Source organism: Pseudopodoces humilis, chromosome 29, assembly GCF_049639895.1.
Source record: "Pseudopodoces humilis isolate 2021_Gansu_Grassland_sample_001 chromosome 29, ASM4963989v1, whole genome shotgun sequence".
Classification (NCBI taxonomy): domain Eukaryota; kingdom Metazoa; phylum Chordata; class Aves; order Passeriformes; family Paridae; genus Pseudopodoces; species Pseudopodoces humilis.
Genome location: NC_142228.1, coordinates 2,917,275 through 2,934,332, shown reverse-complemented (window position 1 = coordinate 2,934,332; position 17,058 = coordinate 2,917,275). Strand labels below are relative to the sequence as shown.

General features: G+C 51.5%; 1 protein-coding gene across 1 annotated transcript; it reads left to right on the top strand.

Annotated features, from left to right (window-relative positions):
• Positions 1 to 1,887: 1,887 nt before the first annotated feature.
• Positions 1,888 to 16,857, top strand: CAVIN1 (caveolae associated protein 1). Its single transcript, XM_005531467.3, has 2 exons — positions 1,888 to 2,537; positions 14,481 to 16,857. The coding sequence occupies exons 1-2, from the start codon at positions 2,118 to 2,120 to the stop codon at positions 15,144 to 15,146; spliced, it is 1,086 nt and encodes a 361-aa protein (XP_005531524.1). The 5' UTR covers positions 1,888 to 2,117; the 3' UTR covers positions 15,147 to 16,857.
• Positions 16,858 to 17,058: the final 201 nt, after the last annotated feature.

The following is a 17,058-nucleotide window of genomic DNA, read 5'->3' as shown; positions in this document are numbered from 1 at the left end:
CTCCAGCTCAGTGAGTCCCAGGAGCAGATTTGCATCGCTGTCCTGTTGGTTTATCTGGTTCTATCCAGACTGACCTGCTCAGGCAGATTTTTTTTTTTTTTATTCTTCCCAAATGAACATCTAAAAGCACAGAGATGCATTGGAGTCACACGCAGAATGGATGTCAAAGACTTTATCAGCTTTGCTCCACAACTTATCTCTGAAAGCTTCAGGGTTTGATCAAATGCTCAGTTAATTAATTAATTAATTAATCTATTAATTCGGTGGAATTTGTATTATGTATTAAAATACAGATGAGTCTCCACATAACACTTGAAAGGCTGAATTCAGAATTTCTGAAGAGAAATACAAGGAGCTCTGCTCTGCATGTATCCTGTCCTATACCTGAATCCCTACACATTTATCTGTGGAAGCCCACCCGGAGCAGGTGACCCCAGGGACAAACAGCTCTGGGGCTTTGGACTGGCTGCCTACAGTGAGGGGTTTTTTTTTATGGAACTCTTTTATGTCTTTTATGGAACAGCAGCAGCAAACACTGGAAATAAATGCTCTGATAAAAGGTCCCTCCAGGAAAGAACAGTGTACAGAAAGCAGCCTGTTTTCACTACGTGAGATAATGGCTATTGTGGGGGACACAGGGTACAATTCTGTGATCCCAGAGCCACCAGGCCCAGGTCAGTGGGGACAGTGAGCAGTCACGGGGCAGGGAAAGTGCTGACTGCTGTGAGCATTGTGAATGAACAATCCCTCTGAATCTGTGGGATGTCTGGGTTCCCCAGGGTGTAGCTGGGATGGATCATCTCCCCCAGTCTGCCCTGAGCCAGCTGGGCTGGGAGGAGCCCGGGGCTCTCCCTGGTATTTGCCAGCCAGTGGCAAAGGCTGAGAGCAGACTCGGTCTGGCAAGAGGTGCTGAGGTTAAATAACTCTTGTCAAAGCTCTAGAATGAGGGAAGCTGCCACCTTCCCAAGTGGCAGCTCTGTCCATGGGCACTTGGCTCCCTCTGGCTGAGCCAACCCCACAAACAGTGAAGGGTCTGGCCCACGGTCACTCCCAAGATCTGAATTTTCCTTCTCCACATTCCTGGCATGTTCCAGCTGGGTTGTTGAAAAGTCTGTGGTGGCGCCTCCCATGTTTTGAGTCATTTGGGGGCTTTTACCACTAAATGCACAAGTAACCCACTGAATTTGGGCTTTGTTTACAAGCAGTGTACGCTGCAGCGTGTCCCACATTTAAAGTCTGGTGACTGGATCTGTAGAAGGCTCAAGGATTGCAGAGCTAGGTGAGCTCTTTTAGGGGGGGTGCCCAGCTGCCTCACCTCAGGAGCGAATTGTCCATCTCTGTGTTAAATTTGTGTGGAGAAGTATTGCACCCTGCGTGTACTGTGTGTGCCTCTTGTACATTCACATACATGGCAGGGGGCATTGCTAAGATACAGACATTTTCATGCTGTAACTGCTGAATTCAAATTGTAGCATTTCTTTAAAATACTGAAAATCAGGTTCTGGTAGTCCTGGAAAAAAAAACCCCAGACCTAAGTATTGGCAAAAGGTCTGAACTTCCAGCTGAACTTCAGCATGTGCTGTTGTTTAAACCAGCCTTCAGTGCACACAGCTGTGCCCAGATGGGGCTGCTTGCTTCCCACTCTCTTCCCAGCAGCTTCCCGAGCCGTTTACTAACTAAAGGATTTTGTTTTTTCCTCCTGCTACTTCAGTGCCTTTAGACTGAGGGTAAAGAAGGGGCAGCTGCAGTTCCAGAGCTTTGCATTCCTGGCCGAGCCGTGCTTGTGTTTGCATGCAGAGCCATCGCCTTCCCTCCAACTATTTTAATCATTTCAAAAGGGTGGGTCAGCAGGCATTTGGCAGCGGCTCCTTTTCTATAGCTGAGGTGGAGTCAGCCAATGACCTGCAAGCCTGGAAAATTTTGCAGGGCAGTTCCACTGGACGGCTGTGCGGAGCTGTGCCATTTGAATTTCAGCACAGACACTCACTCACTGCGCTCCCCATTCCTGGCGTGTCTCCCAGTGCGGAGTTTAGCTGAGGCTCGGGCTCAGTTTTCCCTGCTCTCTCCCGGCAGTGACAGCTTCTCCGGGCTCCGTGAGCCAGGACTCCCGAGCCACCATGGAGGACACCACCTTGCAAATCATCGAGCCACCCACTGTTTCTGAGACCTCGGAGGAGCAAGCGCCCGAGGAGCCCATCAAATCCGACCAGATCAACGGTGTGATGGTGCTGACCCTTCTGGACAAGATCATCGGAGCAGTGGATCAGATCCAGCTGACCCAAACACAGCTGGAGGAGAGACAGCAAGAGATGGATAGCGCAGTGACCAGCATCCAGGGAGAGCTGACCAAGCTGACCAAGGCACACACCACCACCAGCAACACTGTCAACAAAATGCTGGAGAAGGTGCGCAAGGTGAGCGTCAACGTGAAAACAGTGCGGCAGAACCTGGAGAAGCAAGCTGGGCAGATCAAGAAGCTGGAGGCCAATGAAGCCGAGCTCCTGAAACGCAGAAACTTCAAAGTCATGATCTATCAGGTAAGGAGCTGTTTCACTATGTCTTTACATCCTGTTAGTGGGTGTTTTCTCTGCTGAGGGTCCTGTCACGCTGCATGTTCCGCCCAACCCTCTCCCAAACTCCCCAGATTGTCTGGCAATCCAAATTGAGGCGGGTCCCCTGTCACTCTCATTTGTGGTTTAACATTTTCTGTGTGTCCTAAGACAAAGTTTGACAGAATTGTCCCATTTAACAGGAATTTTAAGGCAGATAGGGAACAAGGCCCTAAGAACTCACTGCAATGGGCCAGAAGTATCAAAATAACCCGATTTTACTGCTTAGCTCAACGAAAAGCAATAGTGCTCTGCAATCTGGCAGGGGGTGTTGTAAATCCAGCTGCCAACGTCTCTTCTACAAAGAGACACCATGTGTATGGCTACGTGGAGACCGATAATATTTCAGATTTGTGACATGCATCTGGTAACAAGTGATAGTAACCCCAGGCTCAGGGTTACTCTGTCCAGCCAGGGCAAATAGAACTGTCAGAGAAAATCCAGCCCCCTGAGCTTGGCAGTGCTCTGGGGTGGTCTTTGCCGAGGGTTTATACAATTCCCATCTTCTTTCTTCTGCATCCTGCAAGCCTTGAACCTCCTTGTTGTTTGGTCTCAATAATAGCTTTAGTTTGCTTAATAATCATCCCCTGCACTAAGCGTTGGAGTTTTCACTTAAACAAGGAGAGAGAGAGGAACGTGATTCTGTCAGGTTTCCTGCCTGGAGTTAGTTTTCCGCAGCAGAGCAAACTCTTCTATTGGGCCAGAAAAGCAAGTTAAACAGTTAATGCTGCAGTTGAAAGCCTCTGGGTTAATAATAGCCAGCACTCAAATGGAGAAGCTTCGACGGCTGATCATGTGAAGAGAGAGAAGAAAAGCAGACTAAAAGGGAGAACGGCCCATACTGTGAGGTTTGAGGGCAAGTGGCTCATGACAAGCCGGACACTGCGGGACTCCTTGGTTCAGAGCTTGAGCATTTGTTGTTTTATCACGGCTGAAAGGCTGAGATACTTGAGCCGGTTCAGATCATACAGGAAACACAACCAGTTGTAGACAGATATATGTGCATGGATTTATTACAAGCTTTTTGTATCTATTTATCCATGGAAAAAATAAAATAGAAGCAACAACCACCGCAAAGTGAGAGGAGTGAAGGGAATTGTTTAAACATAACATTCCATGTCAGTTACAGAAATAGGTAGGAAGTTGGCAAGGTTCAAGGTCCTTGGGAAGCATCCCAAACATCTGCAGGTTAGTGTTTCATGAGCAATTTGTGTTGATTTGCTGTGGCTTATTGATATTGAGTGGAGTTTCTTTTTTAATATGAAAAAGCAATCCTGCTTCTAAAGGCTTGGGGCCTTTCTTTGCTGCTGTGGTGAGGACGGAGCAGCCTTGGAAAGAGTCGTTTGGCCAGGGGCTGTGCCAGGGACTTGAGGAATCATGGAGGTATTAGGGGAGGAAATTATTTGGGATTTGGGATAATTTCCCAGCATGGATTTTAGTGTGATTTGAATGCCACAGAGCACAGGTAAGGAATTCTCCAGGTTTGCAGCATGTGAAATGGAGCTGTTTGTGCCCTCATGGACATGCTGGTACTTCCATGGGAGCCGGAGCAGACCCGGCCCCAGTGGGAAACATCCAGTGCTGGGGTCCACCCTGGGGGTTAACTGAGGAATTCACTGTGCTTTCCTAACGGTGTCTACACTTAAAAACAAATAATTACAAAATAACTCTAATTCAGTGTCTCACATCTCCGACCCCCCCACTACCAAAATGTGTGTTGGGTACGTTACTGATCATGTAATTAATTCTGCAGTGCTGAGCACATTATCTCTCATCTCTGACTCAGAAAAAGCTACTTTCCCAAGCTGGGAGTGAATCCTGTGTGTTTTCAGTTGCTGTGGAAAAAAGTCCAAAGATTTATTAGTCTTTTATTTTGGAGAACAAGAGATAAACTTATCCTAAGAGATGTAAAAAGTTCCATAATCCCAGCAGTGACTGTTTTTGGGTGAGAGATCTGAGCAGAGCAGGAGTCATGTTCTGTAGGGTTCAATAGTGCACAGTTCTGCAGCTGGAAGAAATAAAGGAGTTAAAGACAAATTAGCTCTTTGCTGGTTCTTGATGTTTGATTATTCTCTCAGCATCCTGAGGCTTCAGCCATTGTGGAGGGATTATTTCAGGAGTGCAAATAAGACCTTTTGCACCTTGGAGGGAAGTCAGACTGCCTGTGATAATTGTGTTTTGCTTGCTGTAGATTAAGAGGAGATGAAAACCAAATTTTTATCAGGGAAAGCCTGACCTGTGGCATGATCCTGAGCATGTCTGCTGGGGTAGTTTCAAAATTTGGGGGAGAAAGTGCAGGGTTGGATATCACTCCCACGTCCTGGCTGAGGGGAGGTATTGAGCAGAACATTTACAGGCATCACTCCCAGTCCCATCCATGCTTGCATTTTCTCACTTGCTTACCCTCTTTGAGCTGATTTTGCCGGGACCTAGTCTGATTTCTCTGAGTTAAGAATTTTTTTGTATAGATTTAATAAGTTGAAAACAACCATACTGCTCCAAATTACTCCATCCTTCTCTTTTGAAAACTTGCTGAGCCAAAGCAGAGGTGACAGCTTTGACAGGCCACTGTGTACTCAGCCATTCAGTGCAGAACTTACCTTCCTAAAAAGTCTGATGGCAGTGAGTGCCTGCACTGCTCATCAGCCCCTGGGAACAGAGCTCAGAGCTTCCTTTGTGCCTCTGTCCTGGGCTCCTGTCTTTCAGAGAAATCAGGACACCAAAAAATTCCGTGAGAGTGGTTGCTAATAAAAACAAACTAAAGTGACTTCATCCCAAATCTCCTGGTTTTAGGATCCTGAACCTGGGGCTGGTTACTGCAGTTCATGGTTAAATAATGGATGTCCTGTGCTAGCAGCTACTGCTCTGAAACCGGACTTTGTGCCGTGTTCAGCTGGAGAGTGGCACGTGGCAGTTTATGTAAGCTTGGCATTTTCCTCCAACTGGTTTTTGACAATTAAACTTATTCCTGCAAATGCCAAAGGCTGATTTTGTTACAACCGGACAAACCCTTGCAGCACTCGGCACACACACAGAGTATTGAATTTCTAAAGTGTGCCAGACCTTTATTTTGAGGCTCGTGTGGGTGCCGAGCTCTGGGAGCTCTGGCTCGGGATGGGCAGTGTTTTCTTTGGGAAGAGCAGCCTTTGTCCAAGGGGTGTGAGTGTGTGCTCCCCCCACTGTCCTGTTTGGAGGCTCCAGTGGGGCTCATCAGCTCTTCAGGGGGCTTTGGTAGCTGCTCTGAGCTGTGTGAGATGTGAGTTTCTGTGGGAAGGGCTGTGTATTGGGAGAGCAGGGTGGGATCTGGATCCCAGCCATGCAGTGTTGGGTGGGTAGGGCTGGGCAAGGAAATATAAATAGCCCAGCCTGGCTTTGTGCTCGCGTGGGCCTTATACGGACGGGAGCAGCGAGTCTGTACATTGAGAGAAGGAGGGGTAGATTTCAAACCCACACATTAATGGGACAGATTCAGAGGCCAGACCTGAACTGCCTCGGGTTTGGGTCTGTGCTCTTCAAAAGAGAGTGTGGAAAAGGATATGAGCTCAGGGGGCTGAGGAGAAGCACAGGGCAGGGAGCCCAGGGCATATAAACCCACTGCCCCCAGGTTACAGCCTTTCTCCACTGCCCAAACAGAATGGCAGCTGTAGCCCTGAGCTATGGTTTTGTTTCAAGTTAATCATTCAGAAACTCATTCATGATGAGTTTAATGGCAGTGGAGCATTGACTCCAGCCAGCAAGATCCACAGGTTTGAGGGACAGCCTGGGTGGGTGACGTGCCTGCAGTTGAGTGGAGCTTGCCCAGCTCCCAGCATTAAAAAATAAATAGGAATTTCCAAAGCAGTTTGACAGCACTGGGATTGGCATGGGCCCCAAGGACCTGCAAGACCAGCTGGCTTCACATGGCTGAGAGATCTCTGTGCTGGAACATCCATCCCTCTTCCCGGTGGGTCACAGCAGGGATTTGCATTGCAGCAGCCACTGTATTTATTTTCTGAAAATACTTTAAAATAAAAAGCAGGTTTCACTTTCACTGCAAATCCAGTCTAAAGCAGCTCCTGTCAGTGCTGCCTCCAATGTTCCCCCGTGAACATCCTGATGTACAAAAATCTTTCATATTCTTTGCATATTACGGAACTATAAGAGTCTCAAGATAATAATTCAGAGGAGACTGAGCCTTAAAAAAAGTCAGGATGTTAATAGCTCTGACTCTTAGGATTTTTTTTGGTGCAGATTACCAGTCTACCATAGGCAACTCTGGAGCGTGGATTTCTCTGTTGCAGCCTAGTATTAACTGCATTAATATTTCATTGCTCAGCTATTATTTATAAGCAGTTGGTGCCAGAACTCTTTGCTTTGCTCAAATCCTTTCACCATTATAGTTACAGACTGAGCTGTGCAGCCATAAATTGTCTCAGAGCAAAGGGCCAGAGGCTGCCCAGCCATTGGGATAGGGTTAGATTGGATGAGTAGTGCCTCATGAAAACAAACCCAAGGTAATATCCCTCCTGATCTCATACTCCTCCCTCAGGCCTCTCATGTGCACAATGCAGAAGGTACAGCAATGACTCATAAACTATTCAGCAACAGGCTTACCCCTCTTTTATTCCATTTGGCATGGTCCTCTTGATTCTGTAAGATCTCCTACAGCTTACAGGGCACCCGAAGAATTGTGGGTCCACTGTCCAGCTGTGAGATAGACAAAGAGCAGAAACAAAATGTGCAGTATTAGTAAAGGAAAATCAAATATTTAGAATAAAAAGTCTCAGGATGTTTAGTCTCCAGCTTTATGTGAGGATGCAAATGTCAGTGTCTGCAAATCATCTGTGATACAAACCCTGTCTTTGCTGCTTTGCTGTTCAGGAGCAGCTCCGGAGTCATCAATTAGTTCAGACAGATTTATCCTGGAGGAGTAGATCTGAGAGGAAAGCCAGTGGTACAAACAGACTGATAATGGCATCAAAACTTTTTAATCCTAACAGAGGAGGGGAAAAAAGCTCCTTTTCACTTCCAATTTATTTACTTCTCTGTTTCCTACAGCCCTGCCTCTCTTCTGACTCACTAAAGGCAAAACCATTTTTCCAAGCACAGCCTTCTTCTCTCCCCACCCTCCCTCCCTTCCTTTGCACCAGCTCTGGTGCCTGTACCAGGCTGCTGTTTCTCTCAGCACATGAAGCAGATCCAGCTTTTCAGACACAGCTTTCAGGACACAGTGTAACTGGATGTGCCTGATAGAAAGAAGTGCCAGGCAAATTGCACAACATCCAGAATTACAGAGGCTGGGAGGACTCTGCCAGTCAGGGGGATGCTACTTGAGAATGAACTATTTATCCCTCTAACATTCACCTGATCCCAGCCTGATTTGCTTTCTCCCCTCATACTTTAGATCTCCTTCTCTCAGAAGTATTCCTTGGTGACTTCTTACAGCAGGACTCAAAAGTCTCGTCCCTAAGGCTTGAGGGTTCTCTTTTCATGAAGCTCTTGGCACTATTGAAGACAAACTTTGTCCAACCCTTGGAACCCAGAGTCAAGGCCCTGTCTGACTTTGCTGTGTCACTGGGTGCAGAGATCTGGGAGCTGCTGGGAATTATCCAGCGCTGGTTTAGGGTAAGGTCAGTACGTGACAAAAACAGCGGATAGAGTTCTGGAGTTGTAGCCGCCTGTTTCAGTCTCTGCAGCCTCTGCACTTGAATCAATAAACACAGGGGTTTAAAATCACCACCCTTTTTTTCATGATCTTACACTTACAAGCAAACTCTGAGTTCAGCTAAGCAAAGAGAGACGCATCCCCAACAGGCAACACTGAATTCCTGTGACCATGAGCAGAGTCTGGCCCTGTGGCAGTGGCAGTGGGAATGTGCCTGAACCCCCAGAAGAGATCCTGTGTCTCCTGGGACCTTCTGAATCAGAGACAGACACTCTTCAATCTCACAGATCTTTGCTGACTCTCTTTTCTTTCAAATTCTGCTTCCCAGCTTCTCCCTTTACTAAAACGTACCCCTGTGCCTTTTCTCTCTGCCTGTTCTTGTGCTAACCCAGATCACTGTTGGTGTGTTTTTAATCAGATTCCTGGCAGGAACAGGTAAGTGTTTCCACTGTGCTTCCTTTCCCCGGCCATTGAAACGCAGTTTTCCTCATCTCAGCCCCAGAAGATGCCGCGCGTGTGCCTTGAGTCTTCGCCAGGGACTGCCCTGTGAGCCCAGCCCGTGGAGACAGGCCCAGGGCAGCAGAAGACACGCAAGGAGGCAGCAGTTTAGGGCCTCGTCAGCAGCACCCCCGAAGATCACTCTGAACCTCTTCGAAGCTCTGGGAGCTGCTGATTGCGAGCCTTTGCTTCTCTCCTGCTTGGGGCTGCCTCAGGCTCCCAGACCTGCAGGGCTGATCCTGCTGCTGACTAATGTGCTTGCTGCATGAGCGTGGGTGTGAGGAGCTGGGATATTCCCTTGGGCGATCTGGGGAGCAAGGAGCTGCTGTGTGTGGCTTGCATGAAGGGCAAGTGGCCAGGGGCAGTTGGCTCTGCTGGCATCTGCTGTGACTGGACAAATCCCACCTGTTCTTTGAGCTGCCATTTCCCCCTCTGAAGCACGGCCCGGGAACACTCACCTCCTCAGGCTTTTTGTGAGCGTTAGTTTGTGATTGTGAAATGGTTTGAAGTTGTTGTTTTAAACAGGTAGAACAGGCAGAGAGCACAAACTGTGACATAAACTTCCAACGCCTCGGGCAGCCCCTGCAGCATCTTCCATTTTCGTCTGGCCACAGACACTCTGCTTGCTGACAGTCAGGCCCTGCACACACTGGAGTGGTGACTTTAACTGCTGTTCATGTAACATTTAGGCCACAGAGGCCACAGTGGCCTGTTGCCTTCCTGTCATTTGGCAGCTGCTGGACACAACGCCCTGAGCTGCAGCTGCCCTTTGGGAGTCACCCAGCAGCGTGTGCAGCACTGTCCAGTGGGAATGGCCACCTGCATGGACAGGACTATTCCAAGAGCCAGGTGAGGGTGAACCAAGTCCAGGAATTGTGGTCCCTGGGCAAAGATGCCAGGGAAAACTTCTCCTTTTCAAGGAGAGTATCAGATGTAAGAAAAAACTTCTCTGTCTTTTGTTTTTTTTTAATCTAGCAATTTCAGTCTCCACAGAAAAGGTCTCTTCCACCAAGGCAGTGGAGAGGAAAGCAAAGCCACCTCTGTGCAGGGTATCTGGACACCCCTGAGCCCTGCTAGGCTCAGGGTGCTTCTCAGGCATGCTGCTGTTACTCAGGAATAGCTGAATCCTCCTTCCCATGACACTGCTGGAAGGTCAGCACAAAACAGTGTCCTCTGAGGCCTGGCAGAGTAGAGCAGTTATCATGGCAACGGGAGAGCAGAACTTGTTCTCCTCTGGCACGGTTTGACCTGACCTGGAGGGCTGTTTGCTGCCCAAGCTCCTCCTAATCCTCCCCCGGCCTCCCCGAGGCTGGGATGCAGGAGGGGCTACAGGCTCCAGCTCACCCAGCCTTGGGATCAGCCCGATTTGGTCATAGTGGAGCCCAGGAATGTGAGCTGGTCGTTTTCTGCACGTTATGGCTGCACATGTCAACCAAACTCACTGTTTGTGCTGTTGCAGTTGTGTAAAAATAATGGAGTGAAATGAATTGCAGATGTGATTTGCATGTGCATGTGAGAACCTTCCATTAAACCTTCCAACTGGAGACCGGAGTGGCTGGGAGTGCTGGGACTCTGTTTCTTACACACTGACTGAGAATGCAGCTCAGCTCTGTGCCTCCTTGGCCTTTTATACACCAGGGGAAGTGTTTATGTGTGTTGTAGCAACCAGGCTGGTGTCCATGGCCGTGGGCTGCGGGTGACTCACTGCCAGGGAACTCGAAAACAATGTCAGATAAAAGCCCACTCAGGAGAGCTGGGAAGAGACTGCTGTGGATCCAACAGCTCGGAATTGTTTGAAGTAGGAGGACACAGGGCAGCTGGCAGCCAGCTGCCTTTGGGTTTGGCTGTGGGCACTGGGGCCCCTCTGGGTGCCCACAAAGTCCACAGATGGACCGGCCCAGTGCCAGGGAGCTTCCCAAAGCACATCTCATCCCAGGAGGTCTGTGCTGCAGGGATAACGCAGGCTCCCTGTCCCTGTCCTGCTGCTGGCTGCAGCTCTGCACCGTACACAGAGCACGGCCAGAGTTTGCTGCTGCTGGTACCAAGGTCTTCTGAAAAATGTTGTTTACCCGCTGTCCTTGTGCCAGTTGGATCCAAGCAGAGAAGACAGAACTGGTTTGTCTCTGCTGATTGGGAGCCAGGTTTTGAACACCCCAACAGGCAGGGATGCCAAGACCCAGGATTTTGGACTCGCCCACTTCAGGATCAGTGTTTTCCAAGTAAAAATAGAATGCCTGGTGTTAAAAATGTGGCTCAACTGGATGAGTCATGAGTGAAACGAAGTGCAGAGAGCATAGTGCCTTGCTCAGAGCAGGGATTTGTACAGCAGCCACCAGTGGGCCTGGGATGGTTCTTGATTGTTCCAGTCACGTCCCATTATCTTCCATGCCTGTGTCTGCAGGCACGTCCTGCCTACACTAGGCAGTTCCCCTTCCCCACTGGAGAAACCTCCCAGGCAGGGAGGAGGAGACTCTTGGTGGCTTTTGGGCAGTGCCTGAGTGCAGGGGGGAGGAACATGCAAGGGATGCTCAGCAGAATGTGCCTGTCCCCATTAAGATGTGCCAGAGCTGTGGATGTTCTTGCACCAGGTGTGCCTGAACCCGCAGGAATGCTCCCTGAATGCAGGTGAGCTTGGACTCTGGGATTGTCCCTTAGCACACTGCTGAAAATCCTCCAGTGGTCCCCCAGTTGGTTATCTACAGGTCAGATCAGCAATCAGTGAGGAAGTGGTGAGAAATACAGGAATTCTCCATGCTTAGGAGAGAGAGAGGCCGGGAGCAGGACGTGAAGGGTTTCCCAAACACAGCTGGAGAAAAACTCTCGGAAACGGTCCCAAGGGGGGCAGCTGGGATCCTCACGTATGGGAAAGGCTGTGCTCCCTCTGTGCCTCTGGGTCTGATCCAGGAGGTGCCTCCTGACAGAGGCAAGAGCAGAGCTGTGAGTGCTGCAGGGCTGGGGTTGGGCTGTGGGGGTGGAGTGGGGCTGGCAGAAGTCAAGAAGTGCCTGAGTGCAGTCCTGGGATCACAGAGCTGGGCAGCTGCTGCTCTGCGGGTGAAGTGCTGGATTAGGGAGATCTGCAGGCACCCCAAGAGGGGTTGTTCCCACTGTCCCATGTATCCAAAGCTGCTGCTGGCAATGTCTTCATGGCTGTGAGGGAAGAGCTGCAGGATGCTGCTGAGGCTGGATGGGAGCATTGCTGGTGCAGCCCATCCCATGACATCAGAAAATTCAGTCAGGAGTTGGATATACTGGTGTAGCACGAGGAAAGGTTGTTATTTATGTGACAGACACTGCGTTTTTGAGGTGGTGTTTCTTTCTCAAAACACATATTCTGGAGCTCACAAGGGGCTGATAGGATCAGGGTTTGCAGGATATGGCCCATTTCCAGGGACAGCCCTGCCAGGCGAGAGGGGGATGCCTTTGTTCTGGCTCATTGTGTTGCCTCAGAGGGAAGGAAGTGGCTGGAGTTCCTGATGTTCTGCTGGCTGGGCAGGTCCCTGGAAGTTTCTGGGATTGCTCTAGCAGGTGTTGTTGTGGAGAACAGGATCCCTGCCTTCCCTGTGATGTGGGTTTGCCCTGGACTGACCTGGCCCTCTGGAGAACACATGTATTGTTTTCTGCTGAAGTGCCTCATCAAATGAAGAAAACACATGTTGGCCACTTCACCTTAATCTCCACAAAGTAGATGAGACCTGACCTGTGATCTGGAGGGTGAAGAGCTGCACCCAGCACAGTTCTTTGCTCTGAAGAAAACCCACAACAAAAGCTCTACTCCAGCAGGCTCTGTGTTTTCACCACAGACACTGCAGACTGTGCCATCCTCACTGACCTCAGTGCTCCATGGAGCTGGCTTTTCACTGCTCACAAAGGTTTCTCCAGATGCCCTTGTGCTTCCAGAACCTCACCTGGCCCAAGGAACCTGTACTTGGGAAAAAAACGAGAAAGTAGCTGAGAGCATCTGGATTTTGCCCAGGTGAAGCTGTGCTGGAGTCACGTATTCAATGAGTTGTGTCACTCCTCCAGGGGTGCAGGGCTCAGAGGGCTGGGCACAGCACCCATGTCTGCAGGGAGAGCATCTCCTCCTGCCTCTGTCCAGGAGCTCAGGCCAGAGCCAGAGTGGCAGTGACCTGGGTCAGCCAGGGCAGTGGCGTGCGGTGGGACAGCTCTCAGGGTGTGCACACATGCCGTCCCTTCCGGCACTGAGCAGGGACCGGGATGTTCTGTCCCACGGCAGCACCAGGAACACCCCTCCTCATGCCTGATGGAATGACCATCCCCAGTGTCCTGGCTCTTGGCACCTGTGCAGCTCGTTCATGCACGCCTGCAGCGGAGCAGTGGCAGCTGCTGTGACACGCAGCGCATGGGAGGTGCCACAGCAAAGTCACTCTCCTGGATCCCAGGGCACCTCCCTGAGCCGGGGGCACGCAAATCACTGCTGGTGTTCCAGGGTTTGCCCTTCAAGCACTTGGGGTACACAGGGACTGCCCCTTGATTTCCCTGGGTCTGGTTCCTGCCAGTGCAGGACTGGAATCCTGTCCTTGCTCTGTTCTGCTGCTGTCTGCACCAGGGCTCAGAATGGCACCTGGCCATCCTGCTGCCCAGGCTCTTCTCCAAACCTCAGCCCAGCAGCTCCGAGTGCCGTGTGCCCGTTCCACATATTGCCCTTTGGCTGCTGCTGGATTTCTGACAGCACTGGTCCTGGCAGCTCCCATCTCTCCCACCCAGCTCTGTAGATTAAAACTGCTTGGGCAATAAATTTCCGAGCGTGAGCTGCAGCCCTGCAGCTGTGACGCTCTGTACAGTGACGGGCTATTTCCAGCCTCTCCTGGGAACAGAGAGGTGAATCACTGCAGCAGGGACACATGCTATGTGCTGCTCAGATGAAAACCAATCCCACTCCAGACTTGTGCCCCTCTCCCGGGCACATGCTCATCCTCTGCCACTGGGATCAGAAACTTGGCTGGCTCAGCCTTGTGGAGAAGCTGAATGAATCCAGCCCTGTCCCAAGTAGAGCTGTGTATCCTTGCAGACCAGGCTGGGTGAGTTGGGACCACTGTCTCCACCATCTCCAGATATGGAATCAGGCAAATACTCTAACTTATTCCCCAGTGGAGAAATAGGAAAAACAGGGCAGCCTGCTGCATCCCAAGAGATGTCCCAGCCCCACATCTGGATCCTGAGGCCTTGGGAAAGTCTGAGTGCAGCCTGGGGGCAGCCAGGACAGCTTGTGCACGCTGGTGCTATGGCCAGACTTTCAGCTTTGGCTGAGCCTCTGCAGCCCTGCACTGCAGCAGGGCTGCAGCTGGACCTGACCAGGCTGGAGACCTGAAGAGCACTGTCCTGTGGCCAGGAGTGAGGGGCTGTGATGGTCAGGTCCTGAGATAAAGATGAAACTGGAGGGCACAGAACTGTGACACAGGCAGAGGAAGAAGGGAAAAGGCTCCAGTTTCAGTGCTGGGCTGCCTTTCCCATACTTCTGGTGTCACAGATGAGTTTGGAGCCAGCCTAGGGTGAGGAGAACTGGTGCCCAAGTCCTGGTATGGGAGAGTCCTAAGCAGATCCTCTTCACAATAACTTGTCAGCTGCAGTAAGGGAGGATGAGCTCAGGCCTGAGGTGTGTTTAGCTGGGCAGAGGCTGATGGCTCTGTGGCACCATGGGAGGGAGGACGGGCCGGCTCCAGGGTTGCTGGTGTCTGTGTGTCTCACTGGCTCCGCTCTGTGTCTTGCAGGATGAAGTGAAACTCCCATCTAAACTGAGCATCAGCAAGTCCCTAAAGGAAGGTGAAAAGCTGGAGAAGGAAGGCGAGGGTGAGGAGGTCCCTGTGGGTGAGGACCATGCAGAGGAGGACCACATCCAGCTCTCCTCGGATGAGGAGGTGGAGATTGAGGAGATTATTGAAGAGTCACGGGCAGAGCGCATCAAAAGGAGTGGCATGAAAAGGGTGGATGACTTTAAGAAGGCGTTCTCAAAGGAGAAGATGGAAAAGACTAAGCTAAAGACCAAGGAAAACCTGGAGAAGACCCGCCACAACTTGGAGAAGACCCGCCACAACCTGGAGAAGAGGATGAACAAGCTGGGCACTAAAATTGTGACAAATGAAAGGAGAGAGAAGATGAAGAGCTCTCGAGACAAACTGAGGAAGTCTTTCACCCCCGACCACACCATCTATGCCAGGTCCAAGACAGCTGTCTACAAAGTGCCACCCTTCACTTTCCATGTCAAGAAAATAAGAGAGGGTGAGGTGGAGGTGAAAGCCACAGAGCTGGTAGAGGTTGGTGGAGAGGAAGGAGAAAATTCAGATCTGATGCGTGGGGAGAGCCCCGACATGCACACACTGCTGGAGATCACGGAGGAGACTGACGCGGTACTGGTGGACAAGAGTGACAGCGAGTAGGACAGGCTGCAGAGCACAAGGGTTGTGGACGACAGCTGAAGACATTATCACTCACATTTTGAGCTCTCCCTGCCCTGGAGCCCCAGGGAAGTGTACACGATGAATCCTTCTTACCCTGCAGAGCCGACGCCGATCCCCTGCCTGCTTGTACAAGGTTTATTTTATATTTTAGTTTAAGCACATAAACATTAGGAACACGGAACTGTTTTTCTTACACTACTAAATCACCCTCAGAGACCAATCCTGCAGCAGCCTTCTTGCCCCACACCTGAAGATGGGCTTTGAGCGACAGGGCCCTGACCCAGCTGGAGAGTGCTGTCCCAAGACAATGGCTGTACAGAGTCCTCCATAAGAAAAACCTGGTGTCAAGAAAGCTTCCTGCAAGTAGCCCACCAGCCCACACCACCCAGCCCCCTGTGCCAGGCTGCACAGCAACCCCACAGGCAAGAAGACTCCCAGCACGCAAACCGGCTGCTCCTTTGGGGGACCAGAGGAACTGGGGTGCAGCCGGTGCACGGGAGGGAAGAGCTGAGCAAGTCCTGTTGATGGCCAGCGCATGGCCAAGCTGAGCTGGCATGGGGCAGGTGGGGCTGCTCCTCTCTTCCCTCCCAAGGACTCGGTGACCTTTGCACGAAGCCACCCTGCAGCTGGGCCTGCCATGGGTGCCTGCAGGGTGTAACACAGCTGGGGCCAACTGCTCCTCCCCACTGTGGCCCAGGGCCGTGGCAGGAACAGCACAAGCTGCAGGGAAGTAGCTGCCAGAGATCCAGGGTCCATGGCGAGTGCCAGGGGCAGGGAGCAGCATGGAGGTGGGGTGCTGGATCTGCTCCCTCCACACCCACAGAGCTGGTGGCAGCAGGCAATGAAGCCCACACTTGCTGCCCCGGGAGAGGGGAACACTCAGGCAGTGATAGCAGAGCAGCCACCACAGCTAGGGACTTGTTCCCAGAAGGATATGGGATTCACTGCTGCCATGTGAGGCTCTAGACCATCAGAAAGAGGCCTTGACACCTGTCCAGCACCGGATCTTGAGCACTTCTGAGCATCTGCTTTCTGCAGGGGTCCTGGCACAGCTCATGCCCGTGCCCATGTCCTGTGCTTTCCTCCCCGTGTCCTGCTTTCTGCAGCTTCACTCCCTGCCCTGAGTGAGGCAGCACAAAGGCAGCACACGGTGGCTTGGGGGCTCTGCCTGGCTCAGCCCCACTTGGCTCTTACATACACAGCCCCTGCTGCAAGCCCCAGCCACACATTCCCCATCCTGCTCCCCCAGCACGAGGCTGCTGCTGTTCACATAACCCAGTAGATAATCTTGCATTTTCTTTAAGAATTATTTTCCTTCAAATTGTCCAGTGCTATCCCGATCTCGGGGTCCTGCCACAGCTTCCCTCCCCACAGAAGGTGTGACCGGTCGGTTCCGTGTGCCGGCTGCAGGCAGCCCCGAGACACCGGTGGCCCCGAGGCTCCCGGTGTGGGGAGGCACTGGGCACCGGCTCTTGGCTGCTGGTGGTTCCCAGTCCAGTGTGGGCCCCAGCCCGCAGGTCACCTGCCCTCATGGAGTCTCTTGCGAGCCCACAGGCAGTTTTCACGCGGGTTTTCTCTGAGCAGCAGGGCCAGGACAGCAGGGCCAGGGCGGCAGAAGCCCGGCTGATCCTCACCTGTCCCTGGCTGTGCCCAGGCAGCAGCGCAGCAATAAAGTCTCTTTTGTAAACCACCAGTGTGCGGCCTGTCCATGGCACCGGGCACTGGGGAGGAGCTGCCACACAGGGATCGATCCCCAGAGCTTCAAGGGGATTGATCCCCACAGCCCCACAGGGACTGATCCACACAGGGATCCATCCCCACAGCCCCACAGGGACCGATCCTCACAGCCCCACAGAGATCCATCCCTATAGCCCCACAGGGACCGACCCCC